This window comes from Sus scrofa, chromosome X (genome assembly GCF_000003025.6).
Source record: "Sus scrofa isolate TJ Tabasco breed Duroc chromosome X, Sscrofa11.1, whole genome shotgun sequence".
NCBI classification, from domain to species: Eukaryota; Metazoa; Chordata; class Mammalia; order Artiodactyla; family Suidae; genus Sus; species Sus scrofa.
In genome coordinates, this window is record NC_010461.5 from 83894976 (window position 1) to 83916855 (window position 21880).

Below are 21880 nucleotides of genomic sequence, written 5' to 3' on the forward strand. Positions count from 1 at the left end.
TACAAGTTAACAACAGCCTCTCAGGCTTGAAAACTTGCTCAATCAACAAAAAGTGAAGCACTGCACTAATATCCACTAACTTATCTTGTCTTTACCCAATATTTTGTATTATGTTTCTGACAGTGCAACATTGTCCCCCAGCTTGATTCCAGGGTGCACGTTTAATGGAAGTAGGACGAAGTGGCAGTTTTGCCTGCTTTCACAAACCACAAGTGTTAACAGAGATCGTCCTGGTGGTGGAAACTAGAGTGTGAACGTTTGTTTTGCCTAGCAATCCTTTTCAACACAGACCCTGTGTGTGTTTTAATATGCTGCACGAGTTTTACACAGAATATTATAAGTCGGTCTCCAAACTCCTCCTGGAGTGTTCCACGCCAGCCCTGTGCACCTTCGGAGCAAGGCCCAGACCTAGGGGTGGAAGTGATGGCTGCAAGTGCAGCCTTCCTTGCAGGTCTCTTATCTTCACCAGGGTCGGGAGCGTCAGATAGTTCCAGCAAGGGGCTCAGCCCCAGAGGCAGGAGGAGACCTTGCCATCCAGGCCGCAGCCCTGCGGCACACCAGCGGGGTGCGCGGTCACGTGGGGCTGACGGCGGGTCACGTGACCGCGCCCTTGTTGGGACCGGCGTAGAGGTGTGTCGCGCTGAACAGGGACAGGAAAGACTTAAGCCTGACGATTGACGGACGGATGGCCGTGGAAGGAGCGGTAGGATGCAATGGGGGTGGCTGGCTCGGTGGGTGTCTGTCCTTGCTGCAGTGGCCTGAAAACTAGCCCCTCAGGCGCCCAGAATTAACGGCATTTGTTGGGGGAGGACACTATCCCTCAGCCAATCGCGAGCGCCTTAGCCAGGGTCTGTTATTGTCCAGGAGCTCCAGAGGCAGGAAGTCATCCTGAGGAAGGCGTACGTGGAGAGGAGCAGGGGTCGCTGTTGGAGGAGATGGGTTCGAGGCCGGAAAATGGCATCGGTGGGAGGTGGCGGCTGAGACTAGATCCGGGTGCGGGAAGTGCCATGCATCCTCCCTCTCCTCCTGCCCTCTGAACGCCCCTACCCCCACCCAGGCTCCCCGCCCACCGATGCGTGGCTCTGAGTCTCTGTGTCGGTGGGGAAGGTGGACACATGGAGGCAGTTAGCTTCAGGGAAGCCCACACTGAGGAAACGGTGAGGTGACAATTCGTGAACGCCCATGGCCCTAGATCTGAAAGGGCAGGTGTGAGGATAGGAACTGTGAACTACACTCTCTTTCTACCCCTTAGTTGGCACTCACTCTCTGTTTGCCTTTTCCAGATGATGAGGATTGCTGAGACCAGCTCAAAAAGGGGTGGGGCCGAGTGGCTCCAAGGCTCCAGATGCCTGGAGCTGCAAGAGAGGAAAGAGAGGAATGAACCACAATCTGGGCAGCTCTAGGGAAGGGGAGAGAGCAAACTCAGGGAGAGGAAATCCAGATGCTTTAGGCCCTTCACAGAGGATTTCTCTTTGGGATACTGCCAAGCTTCTTAACTCCCAAGATGATTCCTGGATCTGAGCCCCAGGCAGCAGCTCCCTACTATCTAGGAACACAAAAGCTGCTGCTCCATGGAGGCTCTCTCCTGCTAACTGTCGTGGGCCTCAGAGTAGGGATTTTCTGGGAACGACGTATGGAAACTTCTTTATGGATGGTCTCACATGTGCTCCTCTGAAGACGCTTTGCTTTCTTCCTTGTGTTTTGCTCTCTGCCCACTTCTTAGGACTTGTTCCTCTGGTCTTATCCTAAGTAGCAGCCCTTGGTAAGTCCTTGTCCTCTTCCTAACTTCATATCCCCACCGCAACCCTCACATACACTGGATACCGAGGTAGTTTAGCCAAGTGTCACTGAGTAATGAATTTTCCTAAGTCCACTTATATTTTTATACTCAGTATAGAGTTGAAACTATGTGGTAACACTACTTCAAGGCCCTCCTATTTACTTTTTTTTTTCTTTTTAGGGCTGCACCTGCAGCATATGGAGGTTCCCAGGCTAGGGCTGGAACCAGAGTTGTAGCCGCCAGCCTACGCCACAGCAATGCAGGATCCAAACCACGTCTGCGACCTACACTACAGCTCACAACAATGCCATATCCTTAACCCACTGATCGAAGCCAGGGATTGAACCTGCATCCTCATGGATGCTAGTCAGATTGGTTTCCACTGAGCCATGACAGGAACTCCCATATTTTCATTTAAAAGCTAGAATTGAGCAGTGAGCATGTGGTTAAATTACAGAGATTCGGGCCTTAAGACTACCTCCACCTCTCTTACCCCTTGCCTCCTTTGTTAATTATTCTCTTGCCCCCACTCTCCAGAATTTGGGTAATATAAGTATGGGGACCAGTGTTTAGATGATGGCTTTCCCCCTCAAGCTTTGTTGTCTCTTGTCTATGTGTTTTTAAGAGTTTGACAAAACACCTCAAACATCGCATGACATAAGAAAGAACACATCTAACTTTTGTCCTTGTCCTGGCCCAGAGCTTGAAAAAACCTTGAGGAGTTCCCTGGTGGCTCAGTGGGTTAAGGATTTGGTGTTGTCACTGCTGTGGCTCTGGTTACATCTGTCGCATGGGTTTGATCCCTGGCTGGTGAACTTCTGCATGCTAAGTGCATGGCCAAAAAAAAACCTTGAAATTTCTCGAGCACTAAGAATATCTTTTTTTATGCTAACAAATGGACTGTGGTGGGTCCTTAGCTTCAGGATATGGACTGGTCACCAGAAGGGCCAACCACATGATTAGTGTTGGAACTTGAGGCCAGCAGGAATTCTAGAGCTGGAGGAGGACTAGATTTGGGGTTCAGTCATATGATCATTGATTTAATCAATCATGCCTAAGTAATGGAAACCTCTTCCTAGTTGGTAGGCACACTGATAATCCAGGGAAGGAGGTGCTGCCCTGAATCTATGGGAAGAGGGCATGGAAGCTGTATGTCTAAAACCCTCCCAGACCTTGTCCTATGTGATACCTTGTAGTAAAACTATAATTCTACATACAGTACTTTTAGTGAGTTCTATGAGTTGTTCTAGTAAATTATCAAACTTGAGGGGTTGATGGGAACCCTTAAATTTATAACTGGTGAGTCAGAAGTATGGGAGGCCCCTCAAGACTTGTAACTGGCATCTGATCTCAAGTGGGGGCAGTTTTGTTCGGGACTGCACCTTTAAACCTGTGGTATCTGATGCTAACTCCAGGTAACTGGTGCCCAAGAATTGATGTCAGATTAAAATCTGTAAACCTGCCTCTGATCCAATGCATCAGACAGAAACAAATTAAAATGAAGGAGGCAGAGCCCACCAGTGTATTATGGGGGGGGCGCAAAGCAGCATATGTTGTGGCGTAGGTCTGCGATTTAGATGATTATTAAAGTTCTCTCTGTTTTTTTCTTATCAGAGTTCCCTCAGCCTAGATTTCTTGTTGGTGGTGCTGCATTTATATTTGGGGAACTTCACAAGGTGGCCTGGCCAGATATCTCTAAGTCCCACTTGCATCCCAGGGCAGATTCACGTCTGTGGACAGGGTAAGTGTGTGTGTGTGTCTCCATGCATGAAGATGATTATCTCTGTTCTGATCACTCCTTAGGCCGCACTTATAAGGGCCAAAATCATCCCTCAATTTCTTCCTGGGAATGTAGTTGAAGTAAATACCTCAACACACATATAGCCCTTTTGTTTCTATCCCCTTTCTGGATAAATATTATGGGCTAGCTCATGTAATAAATATCAGGGCCTGTTCAGATGCCACTTGACCTACAACGTTAATGCCTGGGGATAAAATTAGAGTAGATCTGTCATCTGTCCAAACATGGATGAAAGAAAGGGATCTTCTTACAGCACAGCTGACCCTCTACTCCATCCCAGTTTCACAAAAGCAATTTTCAGTGGGATCTCATCTATAAAATACTATCAGATTCCTATGGAGGGTTTCAAGGCCCTGAACCCTTCCATATGATTCTACCTTTCCATTTCCATTTCTAAACATTCTTCCAAGTCAAGGCCAAGACTAGAATGAGATAAAGACACAATTTAAGGAGGCAATAGTCCAAGCCCTGCTTCACTTTGCCTGCACTCAAGTCACATTGGATTATCTACTATTTCCCAATCAAACTATGCTCTGTGCTTTACTATTACTTCTGTGTGTTTCCCCAGGCTGTTCCCTTAATTTCTAGTGCACTCACACCCTTCCTTGCTCATGGGAAACATAGTCATCCTTTTAGGCTCAGCTCAAATGCCAGGGCCATTGGAAGTCTTTTTGATACTCTCCTCCTGACTCTTGGCCCCTTGGTAGGAAGTAATTCCTCCATCCTATGTACTTACTTACACAGTATTTTATTCACCCCTACTTTGGCGTTTACTTCTTTATACTGGAGTCTTTTTTTTTTTTTTTATGAATGAGACAGAACTAGTGATGAGGGGCAGGGAGCATAGAGGAAGAAACTTGGACTCTTGAAGTGTGAATCAAACCCGTCTGACCACAATGCCTGAGCCTTTTACTACTTTTCATAATATGGTCCTCCATCTGTATCCAAGGGGTATTGGTTCCAGGATCACCCACAGATACAAAAATCCGCAGATGCTTAAGTCCCTTATATAAAATGGCATGTTATTTGCACATAACCTGTGCACATCTTCCCAATACTTTGCTTGTTTATTTTTTATGGCTGCACCCATGGCATATGGAAGTTTCTGGGCCAGGGATGGAATCCAAGCCATAGCTGCGATTTACACTGCAGCTGTGGCAACATCAGATCCTTTAATCCGCTGCATTGGGTGAAACCTGTGCCCTCCACAGCACTGGAGCTGCTGCAGTCAAATTCTTAAACCACAGCAGGAACTCCTTCCTGTATACATTAAATCATCTCTAGATTACTTAAAATACCTAATACAGTGTAAATTCTATGTGAATGTAAATGCTATGTAAATAGTTGCTAGTGTGTGGCAACTTAAAGTTTTGATTTCTGAAACTTTCTGGAATTCTTTGTTTCAAATATTTTTGAATATTTGGTTGAATCTGTGGATGCAGAACTCAAGGATATGGAAAGGTGACTGTACTTACTGTTAATATTAATAATCAGTGAATACTTTATAAATGACAGATACTCTTATAAGAGTTATAAATATATTAATGTATTTAATCATCAAAATAAACTTATTGAATAGATGCTATTATTGTCTCCATTCTACACATGAGGAAGCTGAGGTGTACACTGCTAACTTGGCAAGCTCAGTTAGCAGAGCTTGATTTGATTAGCAGTGAAGCTGAGATTCAAACCTTTGTAGTGTGAATATGGAGTGAGTGTGTGTTACCACTATGCTACATCTATATCCCTCTAGTGCTAATTATCACTAAAAGCTGCCATCATCACTATCACTCTTCATCATCAGATTTTCTCCTCCTTACATCTTGTAGCAAAGTACTTTATTCATCATAAACTTGTTCCTTATTCCCTTCTAACTGTAAATGAGGATACTCCAGCTTTTCCTTCCTTCCCAGTTTAGTGGTCCATCATGGGCCATGATTCTTACTGCTCTCCTACCTCATCCTCTAGTGCCTGGCTCCACTCTCTTGGCAAAAATCCCAGCTCTTGACAAATCCCAAATACCCACCTCTTTTTATACCTGTGTTGCTTAGTGCAGTGTACCTGGGGAAAGTTAACCAAACCTTTCCGACTGTTGACACTCTGAATTTATCTTTCTCAAACTCAGTACAGTCCTCTGAATAGAAAGCAGATAGCCTTTGATGTTTTTATACTGTGGATATTTCACATGGGTGCACTTTCACACAATGACTCTGAACTGAAGCTAGGCTTATCTCTGAGTGAGCTCAAGTATTTAATATACCTCTGAACCCCCTAGATAAGTATGGTTTGGGTTTTCTACCTGAAACTTTCCTTTTCAATCTAGAACAGAAGCCAATCACAGTTGTCAGACCTCTTGCAATCTTTAGGCAAGACGTTTAGAATCTACATTTCTCCTTTCTTTTTCTTTTTCTGCTTTTTAGGGTCACACCGCAGCATATGGAGGTTCCCAGGCTAGGGGTCTAATCGGAGCTACAGCCGTTGGCCTACACTAGCCACAGCAATGCAGGATCCGAGCCACATCTGCGACCTACACAACAGCTCGTGGCAATGCCGGATCCTTAACCCACTGAGTGAAGCCAGGGATCGAACCCTCAATCTCATGGTTCCTAGTTGGATTCGTTTCTGCTGCACCACAATGGGGACTCATGGAAATATGAGTTCTGCCCTGGGTTTAAGAGGTAGGTGCTTACTGACAGAAAAAAGTCAGGAAACATTACTCATTGAAGAGTTGTTTTGTGCCTGAGCATATATATCATTTAGGATTATTCCATACAACAAGGAACTCAACTAAAACTAATGTTATGTGGAAATTTATTGTCCACAGATTGCAAGTACTGAGGCAGGGCAGCCTTGATGATTGTTTGATCCAGGTAAGGACTCAGCTTTTTTCCATCTCTTCCTTCTGTCATTCACAATGTTAACTTCCATCCTAAGTCTGGAAACTTGATGCTGCAAGAGTCACGCAGCTTTCCAAGGAAGGAAAGGAGACATCTTTACTCATGGCCTTTTCTTATAAGTGAGGACACTTTCCCCAGAAGTCCTTCTGCAATCTTCTCTTCATGTCTCACTGGGCAGAGTTATATCACCACCCCTTCTGGAACGAGAGCACCCAGGGGATGGACTATCCCTAGACAAGCAGACTCACCTCTGGAATCAGGATCGGCTTCCCTGTGGTACATCACTACAAGGAGGAGGGAGGCATACTTACACAAAAGTGATGTTCTTTTAGTCGGGGGTTATGTTAGACAACACAGAGTATACAAAGCACCGAGGTTATAGTGACAAAGAACACAGTAGCAATATCTTAGCCATTATAATCTCTAAATGCCACCACAGAGTTAGCCTCCACTCTTACTGCTTTCGCCAGCCCACCCCATATTATGACTGATCACAGTTTTAAAAGGAAATAGAGGAGTTCCCTCTATTTGTGGCTCAGTGGGTTAAGAACCTGATTAGTATCCATGAGGATTTGGGCTCCATCCCTGGCACCACTCAGTGGGTTAAAGGATCTGGCACTGCCACGAGCTGTGGTGTAGGTTGTAGACCCATCTTGGATCTGGTGTTGCCATGGCTGTGGTGATGTAGGCCTGCAGCTGCAGTTCCAATTTGACCCGCAGCCTGGGAACTTCCATATGCCACAGGTGCAGCCCTAAAAACAAAAACAAAAAAGGAAATAGAAAGACCTGATACATGCAGATATTTCAGAATATCAGTTTCTTTTTTTTTTTTTTTTTTTTTTTTGGTCTTTTTTGTTGTTGTTGTTGCTATTTCTTGGGCCGCTCCCGCGGCATATGGAGGTTCCCAGGCTAGGGGTCCAATCGGAGCCATAGCCACCGGCCTACGCCAGAGCCACAGCAACGCGGGATCCGAGCCGCGTCTGCAACCTACACCACAGCTCACGGCAACGCCGGATCGTTAACCCACTGAGCAAGGGCAGGGATTGAACCCTCAACCTCATGGTTCCTAGTCGGATTCGTTAACCACTGCGCCACGACGGGAACTCCAGAATATCAGTTTCTCATTTAGTGTGCACAAGAATCCTATGAAGTAGTTATTACTGTTGAGGGATGGTAACTGAGTTATAAGACCATGAAGTACATTTTCCAAAGTGACACAAATAGTGGTAAAGTCTCCGTTCAAACTTTGGACTGCATGGCTCTGAAGTCTGGCGAAGTTCCAGAATAGAGAGTTCCTACTCTACCATGTAGACTCCTTTTAGAAAGTGTGTCCAAGGCTCAGAACCTGGTCACTCTAGTTCAAGCAAGCACATAATAGTATAGTGCACTGCCTCTTGATGGTTGTGGTGGTAACAGAGATGACTTTTCTCCTGGGGTTAAGTGACAGTTGCTCAGACCTCACCACTAGGACCTTTGATTCAGGAAGTCTAAATTCTAATCTGTACTCTACATTAAGAATTTGGGGGCTGAGATACCAGGTGCAGGTAGTCACATAAATTTTCTATATGTGGAGGGGGAGTAAATATTTATGGAGAAGCTAGGTTTTCAAGGGCAACTTTATTCCCAGATCTGAAGTTCAGCTGAAAACAAGAGGACAAAAGCTGTGTTCATTGGTCTTTAGCTACCCTGTTCAAATCTGTAGGCCACACTTCCAGTTTCAGCTCTGACATGTAAAGAGCTTGGAAATCACTGCTCCTGTACCTATAACTGGAAAAAATGCTGAATAAACTGAGAATCAATGATTTATCTTGGGCCCATAAGAAAACTGAGGTCATAGGGCAAATGGCCACGCCAAATTCTGGAGAAAAATACAAATCCAGAATTTCACATCCTATCTCTCTTTACATAGAGCAGAAACTGCTAGAGATGTAAATAAGAACACTTAAGGGGGAACAGAGAAATTGCTAGAGATAGGGTGGAATAGTATGAGAGTGAGAAACCCCTAGGGACCTGTAGTCTTAGAGGTGTAATGAGCTTTACCTCCAGGAACTCCAAGAAAGATCTCATGGCTCTGGCAGTGGGAGGGGAAGTGCACTGTCCCAAAATACACTCCAGAATCTTCTCCATAAAAAAGGCCCACTCTCCAATGGAAAAGACTTTCCCAGAGCCTTATCCCAGCTAAAGGAACTGCATTCCTCCTACCCAGCTAACTCTAGCCTTCCATTCTTCTGTAAAGGGGAGAAGGAAGCTAAAGTAACACTTGTGAAGGTCACAGTCTAGAGACGTAGACCCACCAAAGACTGGAATTTAACCATAAGATTATCGAACAGTTCCTGTTTTCCACATGCTAACAGGCCTCCAGTATAGCAACAGTGGACTGCAGCTAAAAGAGTTGCAAGATGCAGACTCTCTGCAGGACTTAATTATTAGTGAAGCCCAGAGTTAAGAGAAGGGACAAAATCAATACTCCAGAAGAATTTGAAGACTCTGGCACCAACAGCTACGACAAATATTACACAGCCGGCGGCTAACCAGCTTAAAATAAAACCTCTCACTACAGATCTGTTCAACTCAGTTCCTATTACCCAACACATCATATACAGCTTTCAACACAAAATTATAATTGTACTAAGAGATAAGGAAAAGCATTGTTTAAGATACAAAGAATCACAATCGGGCTCAGATATAATACAGATTTGGGGATTATCAGACAGGGAATTAAATAAGTATGATTAGGTGTTCCTGTTGTGGCTCAGTGGGTTAAGAACCTGACATAGTGTCTGAGAGGATGCGGGTTCCATCCCTGGCCTCACTCAGTGGGTTAAGGATCTGGTGTTGCCAGGTGTTGCCACAAGATGTGGCTTGGGTCTGGTGGTGTGGTGTAGGTTGGCAGCTGCAGCTTGGATTCGACCCCTAGCCTAGGAACTTCCATGTGCCACAGGTGTGGCCCTGAGAAGAAAAAGAAAAAAAAAAGTGCTATTAATATGTTAATAGCCCTCAGGGATAAAACTAGACTGGTGTGTATGGCAAGTGTCTGAGCTCCAAATTGGTTCTCATCCGTGCCCCATTCCCACCCTGCCAAAGACAGTGAGAACTTGGAAGCCATTGCAACACAGGACCTGGCAGAACCCAGGAAGAGGAGCCAGGAGCGGCCCTACCTGGTGCCTGACACCTGGCTCTGGGGTGACAGAGGGAGGATTGTCTGAGCGGGTGCGGGTCCTGACAGGGAAAGGCCCTCTTTGCTGGGCAACTGTGGGATGGCGAAATAGCAAAAGTGCGTTACCAGTGCGAATGCGAAAACAGCAGTGTGGCAGAAAGAATGACGCCACTGCCACTGGCGCAGACAAGTGGTTGTGTCCTCAGTCCAGAGGGCTAGGGCTGCCTTCCTTCAGAAGAGGGGCGGTGGACGCGCCTCCCTGGGCGCCCCCTCCCACACCTTCCTCCCGACCTTGGCCCTTGAAGGTGGGAAGCAGAACGGGGGAGGGCCGCCCCCACAGCCCCTCTCCCAGCGGCGCCCAGGAAGGATGGCGGGCGCGCAGGGGGACGGGAGGGGGGCGGACACCGAGCAGTCTGGGGGTGCTCGCACACACCCACCGAGGGGCGGTCTGTATCCATCCGCAGCTCCCCCAGCGCGGCCCCTCCCGACCTCCCGACCCTGGCCCCCACCGCAGAGCGCCCACCGCCCCACACACTGCGGTGTCAGAAGTTGGGGGGGTCGCCACCCGGGGGGGCGGCGGGGAGCGCTGGCTGGGCGGGCTGGCGAGGCCCCGCCCCTCCGCCTGGGGCTCCTCCCGGCCCCGCCCCCTCTGGGTCGGAACTACGGTGGGCCTGGGAGGGGGCGCCGAGCCCATTCGTGCCGTATCCCTCCGCCCCCCTTCCCGACACCCTCGCCGCGAGCGGTTGGTGCCGCAGCCTGCGCAGCCCCTGGCCGGTTTGGCGCAGCGGCGCGGGGGGCGGGACGCCTCTTTGGCATTCTGAGCGCACGGAGAGCGGTGGGAATCCGAGTGAGCAGCTGCGACAAGAGGGGGAGGCCGACCACCGGGCCCTGAGCCTGTGAAGGCAAGTGGGGGTGTCGTGGGGGGCGACGACCAGGTCGCAACCTGCCCCGCGGACCCCGGCCGCCTGGCGAGGGGGAGGCGACCTGGTCGGAGCGGGTCCCTGGGAGAGGTGCGCAGCGCCGGGGGACCCCTGGCGCAGAGGAGGCGACGACCGACGCGGAGCGGGCCGGAATCGGGGGTTCTGTCCGCTGAGACTCCCCGGGGTCCTCGGTAGGCGAACGGCTGTGCTGCTCCGCGGGGGACTTTCCAGGTGCCCGCGCCCCGCCTTCGACGGTGCCTGTGCGGGGCGAGGGCTGTGAGGGAGGCTGCTGCGGGAGAAATGGCGGAGGGGATCTGGGATGAGGAGGCCTCAGGGGCTGGGGCGGTGGTGGTGGTGCGAGCTGAGTGCAGAAGTGGGGGGGCAGGGGCGGCGGCTGTCCCCGGCCCTGGTTCTGCAAAGGGGCCAGTGGGGCCCCGCGTCCCGGGTGCTGTCCCTTCCCACAGGCGCCTTTCTGATGCCAGAGTCTCCAATCTGCGCGGTAGCTCTGGCACATTCGGCGTAAGCGGAACTGAGCAGGTAAATTATGAAGACATGAAAATGACAAATTTATGTGCCTCGTAATACAGCAGTTTTATTGTCCTCCATGTTTAGATCTTGTACCCAATTAAATGAAAGCAAATGACAGGGTGAGGAATTAATTGATTTTCCAAGAAGGATCCATGTAAATAAATAACGTGGTATTCCTCGTTTGGAATATGTTTTCTCAACATCCTAGCCCCTTAACATGTTGAGTTGTGGGAATGGCTCTTCAGAATAGAGAAGAAAATTTTCTGAAGGGTCAATTTAGAACTCTTGACGTTAATCTGAAAACCCAAACCTCATATACCCCTTAGCCCCTCTCATTTTGGTGGAGAAGCAGTCGCACAGAAGATTTTGTGGAGTTCCTGAAGGATGATATCTGAGAATTTGTGAGAAGTGGGACACATTTATTTACTTATTTCCTGACTCTTGAAAAGGAGGTTTTAGGACCTGAATTCTGGGAATCTGTCCATTAACCTGATATTTTTCTGCCAACGTCAACATATTCTCTTGGCATTTTGCTGAATCCCCTCTTTCTGTAGGGTTTGACTCTTCTCCAGTTAGTGGATTGTTCTGCGGTGGGAAAAATAGCACCTCCTGAGGACTCCTGCTATATAGGCTGGCCGGCCTAGGTGGTGAATGAGGTAGAAACTATGTATGTGTGGGGAAGGGGAAAAGGCAGGGGCATGCAAGATTGTATTGAAATAATAGTTTCCATTATCTTCACTGCCTGCCTTCTAAACGCAGTTGCCTCTGTTCCACTGCGCACTCTATTGCACCTCACATTTTTGTTCAAGGAAAGAGGTGTGGCCTCTGCCAGGGAAAAATGACTGACTTCAGGGTTGGGAGGAGGTGTAAATAGACGAGCTGCAGGTCTTTGGGGAATCATGTGGGAGGAACAGACAGGGTGGGAAGACATTTAACATGGCCTTGAATATACATAAGCGTCTGTTGTAGCACTTGTCATGGATGTTGGGCCATCTCAGTTGCTTCTGTTTTCTCTCCTCTGCCTTTTTGTTTATCCATAGGTTTGTTCCTTTATAGAGGCCTGTAGAAAACTGCACATAGCTGATCACTTTGACTTTGATTAAGAAAGAGGACGAAAGCTATTCATTTGGGTCCAAGGTGAGTGTGAACTTGAGCACCCATGTTAATTGGAAATGGGAATTGGCTGCTGCGAAGTGAGTAAGACCAGATCATGTCTTGGAGCCATTGTCTTCCAACTTTCCATACACCTCTGCAGTCACATTTATGTATAGGAAATAGGGCCAGGTTGGGCTAGGATTTTGCCTATAGGGTAAGTGGGGGAGGAAGCCATGAGGAGAACCAAGGATGCCGAAAGATTATATTAACAAAGCTCCAGATTTGGAAAGGCAAGGTCTTGGGTTTAGAAGTCAGAGAGCATGTCTGTTTACCAAATACTTAAAATTCTATTCCTTCCTGTGTTTCTTTACATAGGTTTGCCTGTGAGTTGGCTGTAAGAGTTATCAATACTGGAAGCAAGAAAGGGGGAGAAAATTGCGCCAGATCAGTGCAGGTTGGTAAGAGGCTACCTGGATAGACCTATAGAGTGTAGTGGTATATACCAAAGGTGCTGGACACTCCTTAGCCTCTCTCACTTTCTCCAAGCTTTCCCATCATCTCTGCTCCTATTTGATACAGAGAAAGATTATGGAAGTGCCTGGGCAGGGCATTGTTGGGTGTTACTTGGGAGGAATAAAATGAGGTGGCAGAGTTTTCTACTCTTCCATTTGTCCTACCACACAGTCCATCTCTACTCTGTCATGTCCTGTTTGACTGTCTGCATAAAGAGGCACAGTTGGAAAAGACTTAAAGCCCATTTCCCTCTTCTACCTCAGGTCTCTCTGCTGTGGTGGCTGTGCTGGCTTTGGAGTGACAGAAGATCATCACCTTCAACCCAGCGAAAGAGTATTAAGACAGTGACCTGGGACACATTGAGAATCAAGGCCAAGACTGTATAGAGCTATCTGTATAACTGGGCTTCAACCATGACTGGGGTTAAGAATGCAAGTAAAAAGAATAGAAGTAGGAAAAATGAGAATAAAAAGAAGGCCAAAACTGAAAAAAGGGCTGGTGTAGAAGCTGAAGCAAAGAAGGAGGCTACTGGTGTAGTCAGATCTGTACCCAAGACCCAGGCCAAAGCAGTAGCCAAGGCAGGGTCCCAGGAAGATGCAGTGGCAGAGATGAAGGCAGCATCTAAGAACAAGGTTGTTAGTGAGATGAAGGAAGGAGTCTTGGCAGATATCAGTCCTAAAGCTGAAGATGAAGCAACTAGATCTTCTTGTTCTGTAGTTAAGGCTAGTGCTGAATCCAGGTCTACACGTAAAGATAAGACTGGTATTGATACCCAGCCCCGGGCTGGGGAAGAGGCCAGTGTTGGTTCCTCATCCCAGAATGGAGGAGAAGCTAGTAATGGTTTCAGCGCTAAGGATGAAGGTAAAGCTGATACTGGGCCCCTGTCCTGTGCTGAGAAGTTAGAGCCTGTGGCTGGGGCCACCTGCAAGGCTAAGCCAGGGGCTGAGGAGGAGGAGGAAGAAAACGTTATTGGGAACTGGTTTTGGGATGGCGATGAAACTAGTTTTGACCCTAACCCTAGACCTGTGAGCAGGATAATTAAGCCCCAGCCTGTGGATGAAATTAATGAAAAAGATAGGCCCAAGGACTGGTCTGAGGTAACTATCTGGCCCAAAGCCCCTGCTGTAACTCCAGCAGTGTTAGGCTTTAGATCCCAAGCCCAATCTGAAGCAAAGCCTCCTTCATATATTGTCCTGGCCTCAGCTGAGGAAAACACCCACTCTTTGCCTGCGGCCACAGCAGGCCCTTCTAGGAGCACTGCCTCATGCTCACAGTCTGTCCCCGAGTACCCATTTGGTTCTGACCCTTGCATCCAGACCATAGAGGAGATTAGACGCCAAATCAGGATCAGGGAGGTGAATGGGATTAAGCCATTTGCTTGCCCTTGCAAAATGGAATGCTACATGGATTCTGAGGAGTTTGAAAAACTTGTTACCTTACTTAAGTCAACTACTGATCCTCTCATTCATAAAATAGCTCAAATTGCAATGGGGATCATTAATGTTCATCCGTTTGCCCAAGAGTTCATTAATGAAGTGGGTGTAGTGACACTTGTTGAAAGCTTGCTCAGTTTTCCTTCCTCTGAAATGAGAAAAAAGGCTGTAATTACTCTGAATACCCCCTCTGGGGATGAAAGACAACGCAAGGTTGAATTACACGTTAAGCATATGTGTAAGGAAACCATGTCTTTTCCTTTGAACTCACCTGGACAGCAATCTGGATTAAAGATACTAGGGCAACTGACTACTGATTCTAACCATCACCACATTGTTGCCAATTACTTTTCAGAGCTTTTCAATTTGCTGTCCCTGGGAAATCGTAAAACCAGAAATCTTGTTTTGAAAGTACTTTTGAATATGTCTGAAAATCCAACTGCAGCCAGGGACATGATCAATACAAAGGCATTAGCAGCATTAAAACTCATCTTTAACCAGAAAGAGGCAAAAGCCAATCTCGTTAGCGCTGTGGCCATATTTATCAACATAAAGGAACATATCAGAAAGGGCTCTATTGTAGTTGTTGATCACTTGAGTTATAATACACTCATGGCCATTTTCCGTGAAGTTAAAGTGATTATTGAAACAATGTAAAATGAGCTAGAAATAAGAGCGATCCCTTTCAGCAATCTCCAAACTAAAAGGCTGTTTGTTTCCAAAGAACCATGCATAATGTTTTGATTATTGCAGTGTGTGATGTGCATTATAAATTATGTCTTTAGCACAATATTATCTGTGACAGTCTAGGTCTGAGCTAGACCATTTGGGGGTATCAAATTAATATTTCATTGTGAGTTGAAAACATCTGTTATTGTCTTGTGTGAATGGGGTGCTTTTTAACATTTTAAGAAGATAGCAAACTGGTGGGTGCATCGTAAGTAAGCTGACTTATTCATTAGTATCTGCTTAGATCCATTTGTGGCTTCAAGTGGTTAAAGTGGTTAAAATATTCAAAGAAAATATCTAGTTATAATCTAGTTGCAGAAATAAGGCATATCTATACAAAAAGATATCTAACAGTACACATATATTCGTATATATATGTATACACATACACACTCATTGCTAAATGTGCACTCTCAGTATGTAAAGAAGGCAGGGCTGCTACAGGCTGTTTAATGTAAAAGGAATTAATGTTTTCCCCCATTCTACCTGCATCAGATAACTCATTCTACAACACACAAATGGCCCTGAATCTCAGATAAAATGTAATACTCATTTTTTATTTTGCTGCTGCATTTATAACTCTTACATTGTTAGGCAATTTCATCTATGTCAAGTTTCATCTTGTAAAAGAGAGAGGAGTTAGGTATAGTGAGGAAATATTTCCTGAGTACCTACTCTTAAGTGAGATACTGTTGTGATGGCACTGTATTTGATAGGTTTCTTCTTCTCAATAATGGTCCTCCAAGTTAGGTACTGGTATTTTTTTTAATGATGATAACTCATTGTACTGAATTACCTCCAGTGAGAATTAGGAAGGTTAAATACTTTGTCCTAGCTTCCCACAGCAGACAGGTGGCATAGCTGTTTTTTCAGATACCAAAATCCACTCTCATTACCCTACCTTATAGTTCTCTCCCACTTTTTTACGTGGTAGCCTTCGAAGTTCACACACTGGTTTTAACGATTCAGTTTTGCTGTAGAAAATATCCCTGCCAGTCTTGCAAGTCTTAACTTCCTCTAAATGCACATGTCCATTAGGCATTTGGCTATGCCTTGCTGGGAGTCAGAAGAAAAGTCTGGGATGAGTTATGGATTTTAATTGGCAGTGTCTGGGAAACAGTAGGTACCGAAAACTGCTGAATGAATGAGATGTGGATTTGGTGTCAAACAACTGAAATTTGTTATATATTTTTCCTAATCTGTATGTACTTTTTCCCCAAAGAACTGGAATCATTGTGTACATTGTTTCATACCATACACTTGACAATTGCGTTCTTCCTCCTTGCAAAACCATACCTTAATTTGTTTACCCTTTGTAATTTATTCTTCTCTGTGTCATATGAAAAGCTAAAAAGTTCTGTCTTTTACTAGTAGGCAAGCCTGCTCTCTGCATTTGTACCAGCCAAATCTGTACTGGGTAAACTTAACTGGGGGAGATTGAGCCCAGAACTGCAGCTTCAGCAACACAAAACAGGAAAGCTAGGAGAGAAGCTGCTGCCTCAATCTAGGGACTTTTGGGCTATAGCTGTGTTTTCTGACTAATGGTAGGAATTATAACCCCTGATCTAGGCTAAGAGAATGTCCAAGTGTGTAAAAATATTGGGTTGTATGCTTTGACATTTTTAAGCAGTTAAGAAACTAAAACAAGGTCATATTGTAAGTACTGTTTTTGTGACTTGCCTTTCCCCTCACCAACTGTATTTTGTGACTATCTTTTCATGTCAATAAATAGGCTTCTGCAAATATTTTTGAATCAGTGTTTTTTCTGTGTTAACATTTGGTGCATAGTACCCTTATTTTTAGTTGCACATCCTCTTCGTAAAAAATACACACAAAATGGAGTTCCTGTCACGGCTGAGCGGTTAACGAACCTGACTAGCATCAATGAGGACACGGGTTACATCCCTGACCTCACTCAGTGGGTTAAGGATCCAGCCTTGCCATGAGCTGTGATATAAGTCACAGACGTGGCTTGGATCCCATGTGGCTGTGGCATAGGCTGGCAGCTTCAGCCCTGATTCAACCTCTAGCCTGGGAACCTCCATATGCTGTGGGTGCAGCCCCCCCCCCCCAAAAAAAAAGAATACGCATGAATTTATTCTCTTGCAAAAACAGGACTGCAGTGTTCTGCAGCTTGCCTTTTAATCTTCAGTTATCTCTCCAACTTATCATTATACAGATCAGCATTATACCTTAATAGCATACCTTAATATACATCAACCTGTACATATTTAAAGTATACAATTTGATAAGTTTTAACATATGTATACAAGCATGAAACTATCACCACTCTCAAAATAGCAAGCTTACCCATCACCCCCAAAAGTCTCTTCATGTGCCTTTGTAATAATCCTTCCTTCTCACCTCTGTATTGTCCCCGGACAACCACTGATCTGCTTTCTGACAATATAGAATCATTTCATTTTCTGTAATTTTACATAAATGAAATCATACAGCATATATTCTTTTTGGGGGAATGTGATCTTCTTTCACTCAGCATAATTATTTGAGACCCATCCCTGTTGTTATGTGTATCAACCATATGGCTATACCACAGTTGGTTTATCCATTCACCTGTTGATGGACATTTGGGTTGTTTCCAGATTTGAGCTAATGAATAAAGCTGCTTCAACTGTTTCACATACAACTGTTCCTATGGACATATGCTTTTGCCTTTCTCTTGATTAAATACCTAGGAGTAGGATGGCTGGATCATATGGTAGGTATACATTTAACATTTGTTTTTTCGGAAGAGGTTGTACTATTTTACATTCCCACAGCAGTGTATGAGAGTTCTATCTAATTCCTCTGCATCCTTGCTAGTACTTGGTATGGTTGGTCTTTTCATTTTAGCCATATCTCATTGCAGTTCTAATTTGCATTTCTCTAGTCACCAATGATATTGAACATTTTTTCATATGCATATTGGCCATCTATATATCTTGTGTAGAGAATGTATAGATATTTTACTCCCCTTTTTAAAATTGAGTGGTTCATTTTCATTGTTGATTTTTTTTTTTATTTTCCCACTGTACAGCAAGGGGGTCAGGTTATCCTTACATGTATACATTACAATTACATTTTTCCCCCAACCCTTTCTTCTGTTGCAACATGAGTATCTAGACATAGTTCTCAATGATATTCAGCAGGATCTCCTTGTAAATCTATTCTAAGTTGTGTCTGATAAGCCCAAGCTCCCGATCCCTCCCACTCCCTCCCCCTCCCATCAGGCAGCCACAAGTCTCTTCTCCAAGTCCATGATTTTCTTTTCTGAGGAGATGTTCATTTGTGCTGGATATTAGATTCCAGTTATAAGTGATATCATATGGTATTTGTCTTTGTCTTTCTGGCTCATTTCACTCAGGATGAGAGTCTCTAGTTCCATCCATGTTGCTGCAAATGGCATTATGTCATTCCTTTTTATGGCTGAGTAGTATTCCATTGTGTATATATACCACCTCTTCCGAATCCAATCATCTGTCGATGGACATTTGGGTTGTTTCCATGTCTTGGCTATTGTGAATAGTGCTGCAATGAACATGCGGGTGCATGTGTCTCTTTTAAGTAGAGTTTTGTTCGGATAGATGCCCAAGAGTGGGATTGCAGGGTCATATGGAAGTTCTTTGTATAGATTTCTAAGGTATCTCCAGACTGTTCTCCATAGTGGCTGTACCAGTTTACATTCCCACCAACAGTGCAGGAGGGTTCCCTTTTCTCCACAGCCCCTCCAGCACTTGTTATTTGTGGATTTATTAATGATGGCCATTCTGACTGGTGTGAGGTGATATCTCATGGTAGTTTTGATTGGCATTTCTCTTATAGTCAGCGATGTTGAGCATTTTTTCATGTGTTTGTTGGCCATCTGTATATCTTCTTTGGAGAAATGTCTATTCAGGTCTTTTGCCCATTTTTCCATTGATTGATTGGTTTTTTTGCTGTTGGGTTGTATAAGTTGTTTATATATTCTAGAGATTAAGCCCTCGTCAGTTGCATCATTTGAAACTATTTTCTCCCATTCTGTAAGTTGTCTCTTTGTTTTCTTTTTGGTTTCCTTTGCTGTGCAAAAGCTTTTCAGTTTGATGAGGTCCCATGGGTTTATTTTTGCTCTAATTTCTATTGCTTTGGGAGACTGACCTGAGAAAATATTCATGATGTTGATGTCAGAGAGTGTTTTGCCTATGTTTTCTTCTAGGAGTTTGATGGTGTCCTGTCGTATATTTAAGTCTTTCAGCCATTTGGAGTTTATTTTGGTGCATGGTGTGAGGGTGTGTTCTAGTTTCATTGCTTTGCATGTTGCTGTCCAGGTTTCCCAACAATGCTTGCTGAATAGACTTTCCTTTTACCATTTTATGTTCTTGCCTCCCTTGTCAAAGATTAATTGACCATAGGTGTCAGGGTTTATTTCCGGATTCTCTATTCTGTTCCATTGGTCTGTCTGTCTGTTTTGGTACCAGTACCACACTGTTTTGATGACTGTGGCTTTGTAGTATTTCTTGAAGTCTGGGAGAGTTATGCCTCCTGCTTGGTTTTGGTTTCTCAGGATTGCTTTGGTGATTCTGGGTCTTTTGTTGTTCCATATAAATGTTTGGATTGTTTGTTCTAGTTCTGTGAAAAATGTCATGGGTAATTTGATAGGGATTGCATTGACTCTGTAGATTGCTTTGGGTAGTATGGCCATTTTCACAATATTGATTTTTCCAATCCAGGAACATGGAATGTCTTTCCATTTCTTTCCATCTTCTTTGATTTCTTTGATTAAAGTTTTATAGTTCTCGGCATATAGGTCCTTTACCTCCTTGGTCAGGTGTATTCCCATGTATTTGATTTTGTGAGGTGCAATTTTAAAAGGTATCGTATTTTTGTATTCCTTTTCTAATATTTCATTGCTGGTATACAGAAATGCAACTGACTTCTGAATGTTAATCATATATCCTGCTACTTTGCTGAATTTATTAATCAGTTCAAGGAGTTTCTGGGTTGAGTCCTTAGGGTTTTCTATGTATAGTATCATGTCATCTGCATACAGTGACAGTTTGATCTCTTCTCTTCCTATATGGATGCCTTTTATTTCTTTTGTTTGTCTAATTGCTGTGGCCAGGACTTCCAAAACGATGTTGAAGAGCAGTGGTGAGAGTGGGCATCCCTGTCTTGTTCCAGATTTGAGTGAGAAGGCTTTCAGTTTTTCCCCATTGAGGATTATATTTGCTGTGGGTTTCTCATAAATGGCTTTGATTATATTCAGGAATGTTCCCTCTATACCCACTTTGGCGAGGGTCTTGATCATGAATGGATGTTGGACTTTGTCAAATGCTTTTTCTGCGTCTATTGAGATGATCATATGATTTTTGACTTTTCCTTTGTTAATGTGGTGTGTGATGCTGATTGATTTGCGTATGTTGAACCATCCTTGTTAACCTGGGATGAACCCAACCTGGTCATGGTGTATAATTTTTTTGGTATGTTGTTGGATTCGGTTGGCTAAGATTTTGTTGAGAATTTTTGCATCTATATTCATCAATGATACTGGCCGATAGTTTTCTTTTTTGGTGGTATCTGTCTGGTTTTGGAATGAGGGTGACGGTGGCCTCATAGAATATCTTTGGGAGTATTCCTTCTTCTTCAACCTTTTGAAAGAGTTTAAGGAGGATGGGCACCAATTCCTCTTTATATGTTTGATAGAATTCACCTGTGAAGCTGTCTGGCTCTGGACTTTTATTTGTAGGGAGTGATTTTATGACCTCTTCAATTTCATTTCTAGTGATTGGTCTGTTCAGTTGGTCTGTTTCTACTTGATTCAGTTTTGGCAGGCTGTAAGATTCTAGAAAATTGTCCATTTCTTCCAGATTGTCAAACCTGTTGCCATACAGTTGTTCATAGTATTCTCTTATGGTTTTTTGTATTTCTGCTGTATCCGTTGTGATTTCTCCTTTTTCATTTCTAATTTTGGTTACTTGGGTTCTTTCTCTCCTCTTTTTAGTGAGTCTGGCCGGGGGCTTGTCAATTTTGTTCACCTTTTCAAAGAACCAGCTCTTGGTTCTATTAATTTTCTCTATTGTTTTTTGAGTCTCTATTTTATTGATTTCTTCTTTGATCTTTATAATTTCCTTCCTTCTGCTGACTTTAGGACTTTTTTGTTCTTCTTTTTCTAATTCATTTAGGTGGAGGGTTAAGTTGTCAATTTGGGATCTTTCTTCTTTTTTGAGAAAGGCCTGTATTGCTATAAATTCCCCTCTGAGCACTGCTTTCACAGCATCCCATAGGTTTTGAGAGGTTGTGTCTTCATTATCATTTGTTTCAAGGTAGTTTTTAATTTCCTTCTTGATTTCCTCATTGACCCATTGGTTTTTTAGTAGCATGTTGTTTAGTCTCCATGTAGTAGGTTTTTTCTCTTTCCTTTTCCCATGGTTGATTTCTAATTTCATGGCCTTGTGGTCAGAGAAGATACTTGAGATAATTTCTATGCTGCTAAATTTATTGAGGTTAGCTTTGTGTCCCAATATGTGGTCGATTCTTGAGAATGTTCCATGAGCATTTGAGAAGAATGTGTATTCTGATTTTTTTGGATGTAGTGTCCTGAAGATATCCATTAAGTCTAACTTTTCTATTGTTTCCTTTAGGATCTCTGTTGCTTTATTGGTTTTCTGTCTAGAGGATATGTCCATTGATGTGAGGGGGGTATTAAGGTCTCCTACTATGATTGTATTCTCATCAATATCTCCCTTGATGTCTGTTAATATTTGTTGTATGTATCTGGGTGCTCCTATATTTGGGGCATATATGGTGATGATAGTAACATCCTCTCCTTGGATGGATCCCTTAATCATTAAATAGTGTCCTTCTTTGTCTTTCTTTATGTCTTTTGTTTTACAGTCTATTTTGTCTGATATGAGTGTTGCAACTCCTGCTTTTCTGTCATGTCTATTGGCGTGAAATATTTTTCCCCACCCTTTCACTTTCAATCTATATGTATCTTTTGTCCTAAGGTGAGTTTCTTGTAGGCAGCATATTGAAGGTTTTTGCCTTTTTA

At 44.2% G+C, this 21880-nt stretch overlaps 1 protein-coding gene across 12 annotated transcripts; it reads left to right on the forward strand.

Moving 5' to 3' along the window:
• BHLHB9 (basic helix-loop-helix family member b9) lies at positions 579–16598 on the forward strand. 12 transcript variants are annotated; one of them, XM_005657885.3, is made up of 8 exons: positions 591–703; positions 1724–1762; positions 3395–3521; positions 6406–6451; positions 11638–11739; positions 12124–12220; positions 12554–12632; positions 12955–16598. In XM_005657885.3, the coding sequence occupies exon 8, from the start codon at positions 13105–13107 to the stop codon at positions 14779–14781; it is 1677 nt and encodes a 558-aa protein (XP_005657942.1). In that variant the 5' UTR covers positions 591–703; positions 1724–1762; positions 3395–3521; positions 6406–6451; positions 11638–11739; positions 12124–12220; positions 12554–12632; positions 12955–13104; the 3' UTR covers positions 14782–16598. The 12 variants fall into 12 exon arrangements, with proteins under 12 accessions (XP_005657941.1, XP_013846426.1, XP_003135308.1 ...); XM_005657884.3 differs by lacking the exon at positions 1724–1762 and having other exon boundaries at positions 579–703; XM_013990972.2 differs by lacking the exon at positions 1724–1762 and having other exon boundaries at positions 579–703; positions 12140–12220.

What these genes read in the sequence shown, in the direction of transcription:
- BHLHB9 (XM_005657884.3), top strand. Translation starts at nt 13,105, where the DNA reads ATGACTGGGGTTAAGAATGCAAGTAAAAAGAATAGAAGTAGGAAAAAT.